This window comes from Charadrius vociferus, unplaced genomic scaffold, assembly GCF_000708025.1.
Source record: "Charadrius vociferus isolate BGI_N301 unplaced genomic scaffold, ASM70802v2 scaffold104, whole genome shotgun sequence".
NCBI lineage: Eukaryota > Metazoa > Chordata > Aves > Charadriiformes > Charadriidae > Charadrius > Charadrius vociferus.
This window is the reverse complement of record NW_009648255.1, coordinates 2,951,645-2,964,961: the sequence shown is the minus strand read 5'-3', so window position 1 is coordinate 2,964,961 and position 13,317 is coordinate 2,951,645. Positions and strand designations below refer to the sequence as shown.

Sequence of the window (13,317 nt, the reverse complement as noted above, 5' to 3'; positions counted from 1 at the left end):
CAAGTAGGTAAAAACAATTTTCCAGGATTTTGGTTGTCAATTTCTGGTGTCTTAATCTGAAGCTTTAAAACGAAGTGCTGAAAACCTTGGCTTAGATTAGCATGATCCTCTACAACCCAACAAACTGGACTGACTTCTGAGCGTTAAAACCCACGCTCCAAGAACATTTCTGAAGCACAGTAAACCATGGGCATATTAAAACACGTATTGGAGCAAGGAAATTTTGTAGCTTGGAATCCAATAGATGGAAACATTCTGCACTCTCAGGGGGGAGTACTGGGTACTCCGGGTGGTTTTTTGAGGGGAATTTTCTGGTGCAGTTGTGTTTTGGCTTTTGGAGGGGGTTTTGGCAGTGGAGTTCTTCAACACTACTCAACTCTTGAATTTGACTAATGTACATCTAACTGAATTGAAATTTGCATTTGGTTTTGCTCATAAGGAATAGTTTTAGAGAACATACTATCTAGAAGATGCAATACTATATACTGGAAAAACCTTCCGTGCTTTTACACATGGTTGAGAAACCGAGTGAGGCATTACCTTAGAGAGCAGGACATCCTATTTGTCTTAGTTTCCCACTTCAACTGTTGCAAGTAGAACACAAGAACACCTTCTGAAGCTTTTGTGGAACTTCCAAGATACTTTATCAATTGAATTCAGGCTTAAAGATCACACATTTTGTTAATACCGGTAAATTAGACAAATCCTTTATGGAAGCTTTTCGTTCTGTTTACATTTTCTGCACCTTTGATGAGCTGGACAGGAGGAAAGCCTTCTTACTTCTACAATTTGTACAAAGGAAGCCTATTGCAAACAGGGAAGATCTCCTGTAATAGCCTGGATATTTTCCCCTTACAAAGTTTCCTGAAGTTTCACCGTTCGGATTTACCCTCTCATATCTAGCTGTCAAATCTACCTATAGCCAGGGTTCTGCATCAATACAGGATGATAGCCCCGTTTCCAAAATCTTTTGCTACCAGCATTTGCAGTAATGACAAGTAAAATAAGCCTAACTACTACAGTCTGTCCCATTTCTAATTCCTGCCTTGTAACACAAGTGTTACAGTATTTGGAGAGAAAGCTGGTGTCTGGGGTTAGCGTCAAAACAGATAATTGTTGCAGGATTAAACTTGCAAAATTTTACATATGACAACTGTGGCTATGATATTTGATATTTTTAAGGCAATCACTGCTTTTTAAAATTCAGAACAATATTTTATTAGTCTCACTGTAATGGTAGCACTTTTGGAAACATACTAGCTTTTAAGGCTTTTTAAACACCCATAAAAGGAAGTTTTGTTAATAAATCCAGAATCTTTGAGTGATGGGTGGGTATCAGCAGGCTATACTGCAATCCCAAGCATAACACCTATTACAGCACAATGACAACAATCTTGTAACTTCTTAATACTGCAAATATGTATATTCAATTTGCTTACTAAATTAACTCATTAAATGAATTACAGTTTGCAACTTTACAGTATTACACAATTCTGTTTCATGTAAGTGACAGGCAAAAGTAGACACTGGTCAAAACATGGTTTCATTTAATGTTGTCAAGTATCACAAGATGAACAGTCTTGGAATGGTTGTGACAGTATTATTATATATGCACATATAAAAAAAGATTTAGTGTAAACACACTGAATTTTAGACTGAAGTAGATTAACCATGAACATTTGTTCCCCCAAAAAAACGCCATTGGAGTTATTAAAAAATTCATACCACATTGAACTTTGAGTTTTCTTTATATGCAGCAGATGATCAATGGAACTTGGCCTTTAAGCACTGAACTGAAGCAAGCAGTCGAGTTGTAGCACGCATATCCAGAATGCTGAGAAAACAGTACTTGCTGTTATAACAGCCACATCTAACTCAAAGTTTTGTGGAGGATTACAGTAGCTGTAGGCAAAATCTGTTATTGTTTCTCCTATTGAAGAAAATCAATCTTGATCAATCCAAATTATACCCAACGTCAATTGTTTTAACTTTTTAATATGGAAGGATAGACAGAACTGACCTGGCATAAGGCAAACTTCTCATAATAAAATAATAGTAAAGTTTAAAATTTTTAATCTTATAGAACACAGCTATATTTCAATTTCTTTCAAACAGTGAAGCATCTCCCCCAGAGCAGGGGGAATGCGGACAAAGGATTTTGCAAGTATTTCACCAGACAGCTACAGGAGTTGAACACCCAGTGTGCACAACTTCTTAGCATCATCAGCGTAAGGAAGAGCAACGGCTTATGCAGCCAGTAGCATGAAACCAGTGGCATCATGGATTTGCTTGAAGGAGAAATCACATTAGAACATTTAGAATGTTTACTATAAAAGCTGTTTCTATACCGAGATTTAAGAGACAGAAAATCCAAAAGTGATTTTGGGAAATTCCAATGACTGTTTTTCCTGCCTTGGTCCTCTGTTCTAACCCACTCCTGAACATTGACATTAGAATTAGCACTAATACTAAATTACTACTAAAAAGGCTCTTTTCTGATGCAGCTCCAATTCTACATGTTTGTTTGACAGAACTTGTAACTGCTGCAAAAGTCAATTGTGAGTAAAATTAGAGGAAAAGTAGTAACAAACATCAACCTGTCATATCGCGTGCTAAGTGCTAGCTTAGAAGTTGTACAAATCTTAGTTTCTGCATCTGACACTAGTTGCCTCAATTTTTTCTTCCTGGATATTTTCTGTAATCCCCCTTCTATAAAGGCACCCAAACTGCATTTTTATTTTATATGAGCCACTAAAGCAACGCGAGATGAGTCTTTCCATTTCCCTGTATGCTACTTTCGCTGTTTCCAACCGCTCTCCCATTTTTTATTTTTCTTATATTGGACTAGCATGACAGGGCTCACACTTCACTTTTTTTTTTTTTTACTTTACCAAAATGATAGCACTCCCTTTTTAAGGGGGAGTACAGTAAGGAATGGAAAAAAAAAAAAAGTGTTAAATGTGCGTATCTTCAATTTTCCATAACAGTAATTTCAGTTTGACTTTATTTTGACACTGTGCCCATACTCCCCTCTCTTCATGTAAAGTTTTGACTATCAGTTCGAATTCTACATACACGGGCACTGGACGCTATTCCAATATTCCTGTCACCTTATTCTTCTTTTCCTGGAAATGTGACTGTAATACAGCTCTTGTAAGCCACAACAGTGTTTGGGTGTTTTTTTTGTTTTCCAATTCCATGTTATTCCTGCTATTACTTAATGCTTGCAGTCATATTTCATTCTTACCCTTCAGTTTTACAAATATAATACAGAAGGGGAGAGAGTATCAAGTACTCAACTTCATGCTCTGCCTTCCAAGAAAAGTGTTATAAGCTAGGTGGGAAATAAAGAAAGTCAAATAAGTAATAAATGCACATACACAAATCTACAAGGCCACTACTGTCCAAAGATGAGGAAAAACTTAGAATTAGCCTGTTATACAACATTCAGTTGTTTGCACAAAACTACTATTCTGCATTCTGGAAATAATTTAAAAGTAGCCTTTGTCAAGCTGTTTGCACATCTGTCTAATTTTAGAAGCTTTCTTAAGGACATTCTTGTATTTAATACAAGAATACAAACTGAGTGCAAATCTAGAGTCACTTTGGAATCTAAGTCAGTCATTGTCAAACTCAACCTACAATGTTTTAATTCAGATTATTGGTATGTTCTAATTAAGCTATTTGATTGATCCGTCTAAATTACACACTGCCCCTACAACAGTGCCCCTCCACTTTTCATGTTTCCCTATTTTTCTGAAGAAAGCCTAATAAATATTGGTTACAATGTTATGTCGCAAGTTGCAAAATAAAAATCATATGAATGTGATATCATATGAATTGCCAGAGTAAGTTTTCTGATAGTGTAAGAGAATTCATACTGAAACTGCACACGGACATATTAGCATATCTTATGCTGCTCTGTATTCACTTCAGCATAAAGCCTAATATTTAAAGTCAGTGAAATTGATTCTGTACTCTATGAATCAGTGTGAGGCTTCTATTTTTACATAGTATTTTATTCAAATAATCTAGTTTTACTCAATTATATTATCACACTTGCTTTAATTCTTCTTACCACTCCAGCTCAGCTGTCCTTGACCTTTCTAGAACAAACCTCTCTTCACCACCAATGTTGGCAGCATAGATCTCCATTTATAATCCCAGTAGAGCTTTTCAGCTTGTGCTCCACTCAGTGCTTTAGCTCAAATGTTGGTGTGCCTCATCAGGGAAGCAGACCTCAACAATTGGGAACTTCTGGCTTATCTCAAAGCGAGAAGAAAATCTGCTCTCCCTCATTTCCTCTCCAATACACTGAAAGAGCGACTCCTACATTATTTCCACAAAGCAGCAGGTGAAAAACTTGACTAAACTTCCTTTCTGGCAATATAATCTTGCCATAGGATAAGACTTCGTACATTACAAAATACTGTTCCAATCAGTTCAAAAAATACATACATATAAAATCACCGCAGTTGTTATATACTTGCTTGAGAAGATTTTAATGAAGTCTATCAAATGCATTTAAGTGAAATAGCACTATAACGAGTACAAAATTTACTTCAAACAGTTTCCATTGGTTTGAAAGTAGGTTCTAATGTAAGGTGAAATCAACTGATAGAAGTCTGCTCCCATGATACTGTCTTTTAGTATAAAATTAAAAGTCCTGGGCTATTTATTACCATTTCAACAATATCCATTTGCAAAGTCACTGAACGGGATTTACCTATGAAATTCCACTTTCCTTTTAAAAAGTATATATTGACTATAATTCTCTTACCTTCAAAAACTGCAAAAGCCAATTTCAGCAAGCATTAATGGTTGCTGTCCGCAGGCCGTTTGCTTTGCTCCCCAGACATGCCTACCCTGTGATGTCCAGAACTGACATTTCTTCAAGTCCTCCCCATTTATTTAATAATTCCTTAGAGGCAAACCAGCCAGAATAGAGACAGATTTTTTTTTCTGGCCTCAAGGTTAACCTATTCAGAGGAGTCACTATTGAGTAACAGCAAACATACTTACCTTATGAGTTTTGCCCAGCCCGGTCAGAGCACAAAACCCACACAAGTTTTCTGTACATGTACACTGATGTTCAAGTAAGTCTTTTGAGAAAAGCTAAGTAATTTTATTTGATGTTCTTTACAGCTATATCAGTTACCAAAGCTGGGGCATTAGGCATGGAAGACAGAAAAGTAGCAGCAAGATGCTAAATAAATTTTACAACAGAGCTTAGCTGCTTTTTTTTTTTTTTAAGTGACAAGATGAGGTTTTTTTCCTGTTGCAATTTCAGACTGTGGCATGCTCATTAAAAATGCCCTGAACAGTTGTCTATTCCTAAAGTACTAAAAGCGTATAGCAATTTATTAAAAACACGAAATATGTAGTGTAAGAACTTAAGGATCACAAAAGTGACAAACTCCTCCTGTTAAATGTTGGCAATATCCCATTGTAACTAAAGCCATTTTTAAACAAGATTTTTTTCAATTAGCTAGTTCAGGCACAGGATTTGTAATACTTCTAGAACTACTCAGTCTTCAATGGTCTGTTTTTCCACAGGTGTTTTTTGTAACGTTACTCACAGAAGTGGTTTGATTTTAATATTTTCAGTATGGCATCAGCAGAAGTACCTGTATCACACCCTACCCAACTTCTAAAAAATTCGGTCGGGCCTAATCTTTCCAATTTTATCCTAAAAGGCACCAAAATCTGCTATGTCAGAAAGACTGTAAAATAGGGGGTGAAGTTAGGAGAGCCCCCCAAAAATAAAGCAGTCGTCTAAAAAGCACGTATTTTCCATTAAGTAATGATAAATATGCTAGCAAGATATAATCAAGTAGCTAAAGGTTTTGTTAGTACATGTAGGACGTGTTCTCTTACACCTTTTCTTTAGTACTAACTAGTGAATATTCTGTCACACACCAAAACCAGCATTTGATAATCCTTAATTAATATTTTTTGCCCAGAATCTAGATTACAAGTAAAATATTTTAATCACACCCCACTGACACAGTCAAATTCAAAGAGATTTATAACTTGCTTAAAATAAGAAATTACTCTGACTTGATATCAAGTTAAACTTAGTTTAGCTATAACAAGAAAAGAACAAAGCTAAATAAACCTGTTACTTATCCCCTCACAATTTTAAATAATTTAATTTGAAAAACATTAGGGAAAAAAAGGGCAATCCTTGTGATAGTAGTGCACAGCCTTAGCCTTCTGACAGGGTCCCATTTACTTCTAACTGTATTTTTTAATATTTGGGTTTTGAAGTTCTGCTGTCATTATGTGGAAAATACTGCTACATTTCCCAACTAGAAAGCACTCGACTTCATATCGCCAAATCAGGAGATCTCACTTTAAAAAGGCACAAAACCTTACATGTAAAGAGAAAGGACCTTGCCTGTCAGAAAGACTAAAGAAACACAGAAAATTTCAGTACAGTTTCCCCTGCCATTCATGCTACGACATTACTCACACAGAGTCTAGTGGAATGAAAGAAAAAAATTATGGGAACCATTGCTTTATGCCTTAATATTTGTTATATGTCCCCCTCATTTCCCTTGCACAGCTAGGAAAGCATGAAACTCAAGCTTTTAGGAAAAGGTATGTACTCCTCATTGATAACTTCCTGGGAAGTGATCAATGGGAGAAGAAAACAAATTGCATTTTGGGGAAAAAAATAAAGCTTAGCAATACTCCCTCTCAAATGTTCCCTTCCCCTCCTCCCAGTGGTAAAAGGGCATGGTCTCTAACACTAAGCTTTTGATACCTCTGCACCATAATTTCTACCTAGCTTAATTTTTGACTCTGCATTCTCCCCCTTTTTAAGATTTTGCTAAAATGATACTGCAGAACAACTGTATATTTACTACAGTTGTTTCATTGGAGGTACTTCTCACTCCATCTTGAAACAGAAAGTACAGGAATAAAGTGTTGGAGGGAATAATTAATTGGCATGGAGACTTCAAAACAGATATATCCTCTTTTTGTGGGTGTAACTATAAAAAAGACTGCACGAAAAGGCTTGAGGAAGTGAAGCAAGCACAGCGACCTATCTAGATTGATTTTTTTTTTTTTTTTTTTTTTAAGAGGGGAACTGGAAGCTCCTTTGACAAAAACAGGCCTAAAATAAACTCTATTGAAAAATTTCAGACCTTGGGAGGCTCCCCCTGCTCACTAATTTTCTAGGCCACGATCCTTCAAAGTAGATTTGGGACCTGTTAGTAACAGTAGTGAAATAATTACAGGTAACTGCGGATATAGTTACTCAATTGAATTAATATTTAAATGTTTCCATCAAGTACTTGAGCTCAATTTACATTTTAAGTAATTGTTTGGCACAAAGCAAATTTCTCCATTATTATTTAAAAACTAGGGAAAAAAAAAAAATAAAAAATCAGTGTAGTTCACTTCAGCCTTTCTTTTAAACAGCAAACAGATGCCAGCAAGCCTTATAATTTTAAGTTCAAACATGAATATAAATGATGATATATTGACAAATTCTATGATTATTTCTACAGTATGGGTTGTGAACTGTAGCTTTTAAAAACATAGCTTGGATTGGCTATAAACCTGCCATCCTTTGAGTCCTCTACAGTTGTTAAACAAGTGTAAACACAAAGTACACTTCATGTGGTTTTTTCTTGCACTCAATTTTTATGCACAGTTAATTTTTATATACATACTTCTCCAGTAAAACCATGTCTATATATAAGAGCTGTAGATAACTTAACAGTAGAATCATTAAGATTTAAGTTAATCTTGATGCACTTTTATCTAAAGTATAAACAAGTTGCTGAATCTCTGCCACGCTTAAGCAGCACAATAATATTGGGGTTTAAGGTTTATTTTACTACGCCAATATTTACGTGCTGCTAGGGCGGAACAAGTATGACAACTCTTCTATTCATCCACATGTCAGGAACACAAATTTGTTAACAGAAAAATTTATATTAGTATCTTCAACTGTTTCTGTTCCTTAAATTTCTAAAGCAGCAAATAATGATTCGCATCTTTATTACAGCATGCAAACCATGATGTGCTGCTAGAGTACTTTAAGGCCTCAAACACAAGACTTAAAACCTAGACAGTATTTTTTATAATTACCAGTAGAAATACAGCTTTACTTAAAATTGGTTTTATTCATATACCAACCTGTAAAATTAAGAACCTGTTATGGTCCAGATCAATTCCATGGCTTCGAAGAAGAATACCGACATCTTTGAATGTCTTTTTCTTTCCATTGATGTGGTAGACAGAAGAATTATCTCTATAGGCAGTTCTAGATACACAAAAATTGCTGTTAGGAACGACTTCATAATCATCTTCTTCCTGTTTTGAGGAAAAACAAAGTCAGAAAAACAATTACTATATCACAGATTTACCTCATACTTCACAATTAAGCACAGAAGTTCTATCATGTTCAGCTTTTAAGTCAACTGCACTCTGAGGTCTAGTAGAAGTGTGAACTGTCTTAAAGCTGCATATCTCAGAAAGATATTAAAAAAAAACCAAAATACTTGAGAACTGGACAAAATCAGCCCGAACAGCTTAAACTGAATGGTCTTCATATTATGCCTTCCTCACCTCTAAAACAAGCTATTGCGTTGAAAATAATTTATTCTCTTTACCATTGCTTCAAATCACAAAGGCAAAGGCCTACTTCAAATTTAAAGTGGCTGTGCTATCCCACCCTTCAAATTTTAGATTAGGAAGTCTTGAATGACTTAAGTACTATTTGCATTTTAAACTCCTCTTTTAGAGTGCTAGGAAAAGGAATTACTTTTAACTAAGTAGTTCTAAAGAGAAACTGTAGAAGATAAAAAAGCAAAACATTAAAGATGTGACAAATATGACATCATCAGCTTCAAAAGATATTTTAGACTTACCTACAAAGCAACAACTAAAATAAAGCTGGTACTATACTTTAAGAAGTTAAATTTGATGAATGCTTCTAAACTGGCCTACCACTTTCCCAAATTAACCCCCAAGAGCATAACCAAATTGGTATCTAGTATATGCAGAACTTTTTTAGATCATAAAGTTAGCTCCTAGAGGTTAATACAAAGTCAAGTGAAAAAAAATAGTAATTTTTTAATCTGGTTATTATAAATACAAGCAAAAGGTATGTGTGTATGTATATCAAGTCAAAGAAAAAAACCCTGTCTTTTAAAACAGTTCCTTCAAAGGCTGTATATATTGTCACCTTATTAACACAATTTTTGAAATTTCAACGTACATTTCCCACTATTTTGACTGACCCCAAATTCAATAGTTGATACTTCAGCTAGAATGTGTGCACAAAATTTAAATTTAAATAAAGTACGAGAAATAAATGCCTTGGCATTGTAATTGCAATAAATCAACAAAAATGTCCATAAGTTTTTATCAACACATGAAGTGGCAAGCTAAAGAAATATTTTCTAAAATTTGCCAACACTTTCTATTTCATTCAAACAAAATATCAGGTTCAAAAATATTTAGTGGTAGGAAGTGAAGTCCAGAATTTTAGATGAAAAATGTATTTTAAAATTGCAGGCATGTTTACAGTATACAAAGTGTAAATAAAAGTTTCAGATGCATTATATATTTTTCTAAATTTGTATAACCTAAAATAGTTTCTAAACGGTTTGAAAAGTTTTGCTTAAATAGGCTTTGTTTCTTAATATATATGCTCATATTATAAACTTAAGAATACATAACATGTCCAAATGTAGACTTATAAATTTTTAGGGGTCCTATTAATTTCAGAAATAAGGTTTTTTTCACTTGAGGTAAAACAGATGACAACTCTAAAACGACTTCTTCTTGAAATGATTATTACATATTTCTAAATAGTTTAAAAACGGGCATGTACCAGATATTAGTCTTGCAGAAAATAAAAAAAGAATCCCTACTAATATTTTAAGAATTGTACTACTCAATAGAGGAATTTTTTAAGCTAATTAACTTCGGATTGATGTTTTACATCCCAAAGGTAAACTAATCATGCTATGAAGTTTTCCCCGGCTGAAACTAAAATAACCAAAAATTAAAAGTTTTCAAATCCTTAAAGAAAAAGAAGTCTCCACTGTTCTGAATAGAAGCATACATACCTTGTCAATGATCTTTTGGAAGTGGATTTCCACAGAACAACTCTGGATGTCCCTATGTTCATCAGAATTATGGATCAGCACAGAGAGTTTTTTGGATCTGATTTTTTGTGCTCGATACCCAAACACAAAAAGCATTGAATCAATGACATTGGATTTTCCACTGCCATTTGGCCCAATAATACATGAAAAACGCTGCATAATAGAAGGAAAAAAAGGTGATATTCAAAGGGAAATAGATCCTGGCCAGTGTACATCGCCTACTTCATTTGTGAACAGTTTAAAACACAATTATTTCTACTGCATGAAACTGCAGACTATTTGATAGCTTAGTGTTTACTGCCAAAGGTAAAGCAGTACAACTTATTTAAGAAAAAAACCCCACACCTCAACTCAGCTTTCTAAATTTTAACTTGTTAACTCAAAGCGATACTGCATTTAGCAAGCATGTTCGCAAGGAAAGTTTCATGATTAGCCACGTAAGTCTCTTGTGGGCACTAAAAAATAATTCTTATTCTTCAAACACACCCCTAAAAGTTCTCCAGTAAGCGAAATAAAGAGAAAAGTGTGCTTTTTTTAAGGTTTACTGACAAATTAAAATTGTACAGTATCAGAAAGTTGCACTTTACTGTTTTCTCTGTTGTCAATGAAAATTTAGAATATCACTGTAGAAGTAATTCTAAAATTTAAATATTTTTCAGTTATTTTGATATCAGCTAACATAAAAATACAGGAAGGAATACTATCGCATAGCGAAGTCTTACCTTCATTTAAAAAATGCTTAAGGTAAAAGAAAGATACCTTATGAAAAGGTCCCAAAGTTTGCTCCCCTGCATAGGATTTGAAGTTCTGGTTTACAATATGAGTTATCATGAGACGAGGAGCACCGGCTTCATTGGTCATTGCTGGAGGTGGGGGAGGAGAGATGCTACCCAAAATCTCTTCTAAACTTCGATTATCAAGCACCTCATTTGAGACTGCTAAAAACCATCCAAAATAAACAGAAAGAAAGAAAAAAAAAAAAAAGACTATAAGCTCCCAATGACTAGACACCTTTTAAAACGTTCAACTGGAAAAGCAAACATAACTTCTATATGAACCAAAGCTGTAATTTTGCCTCTAATTACTAAAATGAGCTAAGTGGAATTAAAATTCTTCTTTCCATGAACTGAACTCTTTAAAAAGAGATACTTAAGATGTCCCATCGATTCACTAGTGGGTTTTTTCTTTCATTATGTAATTCTTATTCTAACACACTTTAATAGGCACTCTGCAATTACAATAGCTACAACCGTCACAATAAGCCTACAAATCTGAAACAGGCAAAGTCTTTCTAATTAATAAGTGCAAAGCCACATTTCAAGCGTGCTCAGAAGTCACTCTGCAAGATTTGGGGATCGCTGCACAATGCTCTGAAAGCTGTAATGACAGCACAACTACTCTGCAAAGACAGGAAGTTTGTTACGAAAACAAACTGGCCCCCTGGATATCAGCTAGTTGTAAGCAAAGCAGCTTTTCAACAGTTACAAGCAACTTTTTCTTCAAATAGACAGTAGTATTTGCCACCAATTTCAACATATTAATCTATTTGTCAAATACCTTGCTTTAATAATTGCATATCTGGCTACCTAAACAGACACACACTGCTGTTTTTCCAGACATTTTCAGCAAAAACTCAACTCAGGAAACTCAAGAAAATACGCTGCTTCATGAAAAAGAAAGTCAAATCATTTTAAGAGTTAAGTAAATAAACTTGACATTTATTCCATTCCAAGAAATCCCATACCATTGGCTGCATATAAATTTGAAAAATCCTGCTGTTGTACCACAATCTTAAGTACAATGTTACAGATCAGGAATACGAAATAGGCTTTATTAGGAAAAAGTCTACAAATTGCTTTTGCACTTGTACTAAATTACTGGTCCAAACACTTTAACTCTTTGCAAGCTCTCAACCATTTCAAAAGCCGTTTAAACTTGCCAGGAGTCAAGGCTTTCAATATTCCTTTCTAGAAGAGAAAAGAGCAAATCCTATCTGCAACAGTTGGTAAATTCAACTGAACCTTGTTGCTAAACAGGCACCATCACTCAAAGTTTACACACCATCAGAACCACAATATTCGGACCTACCTTGTGGAGGTACTTCACCAAGCTGTTTGTCACCTTCATTTTCCACTTCCATGTCACTGGTGGACTCCTCTAAGGGCTCTCTGCCTTTCCGATGGGCTGCTGTAGAGGTTTTGGTGCTCCTACTTGGCATGATCTCCCTTGGCTGTTCCCCTTCCATTCCAAGCAATCAAACTACAGAAGGGATATATCTCCTTTGCTAACGTAAACAAGAAAACCCCATGATCTAAGCATCGAACTACAATCCCCTAAGGAATATACCTCCACATTTGCCCAGACGTTTGACTAATTTAGAAACTAAAGACTAGAGGTATTTTGAAGACAAAAATCCAAACTTGAAACAAAATCTGAAGCTTAGCCTCATAATGATGTATTTTAAAATACATCACCCCCTCAAAACAACAGACCGACCTGAATTTGTAGAAACAGCATGAATCTACCTACCGAAAACTCATACAGCCATGGTCAATGTAGTTACTATACTCAGAGAAAGCAACCATGATGCTGGGGGCAAAAGAGTTAAAGACACATTCGCAATAACAAATTGAGTAGCCATATGTCTTCTGGAAGCACTCTTTACATACACGTTTCAGACCCGACACGCATTTTACTTTCAACAGTCCATGCCGACTATATATTTTATATGGATAAATAGATAGATATCTCTAACAAAAAGACCTGCATAATTATAGCAAAGACTTGTCTCTTAAACAGCTTAAATCAACAACTTCATTTCACAAAAGATAACACAACCACTACTGCCAGCATTCAGCATTTAACAAAGAAAGCAAAACAAAATACCTTGATCTAGTTGTGATGTTAAAGTAACCTGATCAAGAACGAAACATTACAAAAGTCCATCAGCTGGCACTTAAGCACAGCTCCCAAAAAGTATAAATAGAAAGCAACTGATGAGAAGAACGACGACTGCAGGAGCAAAACTCTCTCCGAAGAGTTTAAATTGCAGCAAGTGGCGAAGTTAGTTCGCAGAAAAACAGACATGAGAAAGTTTACTTCTCACAAGATAAAAAACTGACGTGGTTAGAAAGTCATCTTACAATTGGTGCCAATCATTTGACGTTTTCAGACCTACCCCCAA

General features: G+C 35.0%; 1 protein-coding gene across 1 annotated transcript in view; it reads right to left on the bottom strand.

Annotated features, from left to right (window-relative positions):
- SMC4 (structural maintenance of chromosomes 4) overlaps positions 1-12,481 on the bottom strand; it is a 37,149-nt gene extending 24,668 nt beyond the window's left edge. Inside the window, exons 1-4 of the mRNA XM_009884411.1 lie at positions 12,222-12,481; positions 10,893-11,071; positions 10,095-10,286; positions 8,155-8,331 (exon numbers count right to left, since the gene is read on the bottom strand). Coding sequence (XP_009882713.1) covers positions 8,155-8,331; positions 10,095-10,286; positions 10,893-11,071; positions 12,222-12,378 — 705 coding nt within the window. The 5' untranslated portion in view covers positions 12,379-12,481. The remainder of the gene's footprint in view (positions 1-8,154; positions 8,332-10,094; positions 10,287-10,892; positions 11,072-12,221) is intronic.
- Between the last annotated feature and the right edge of the window lie 836 nt (positions 12,482-13,317).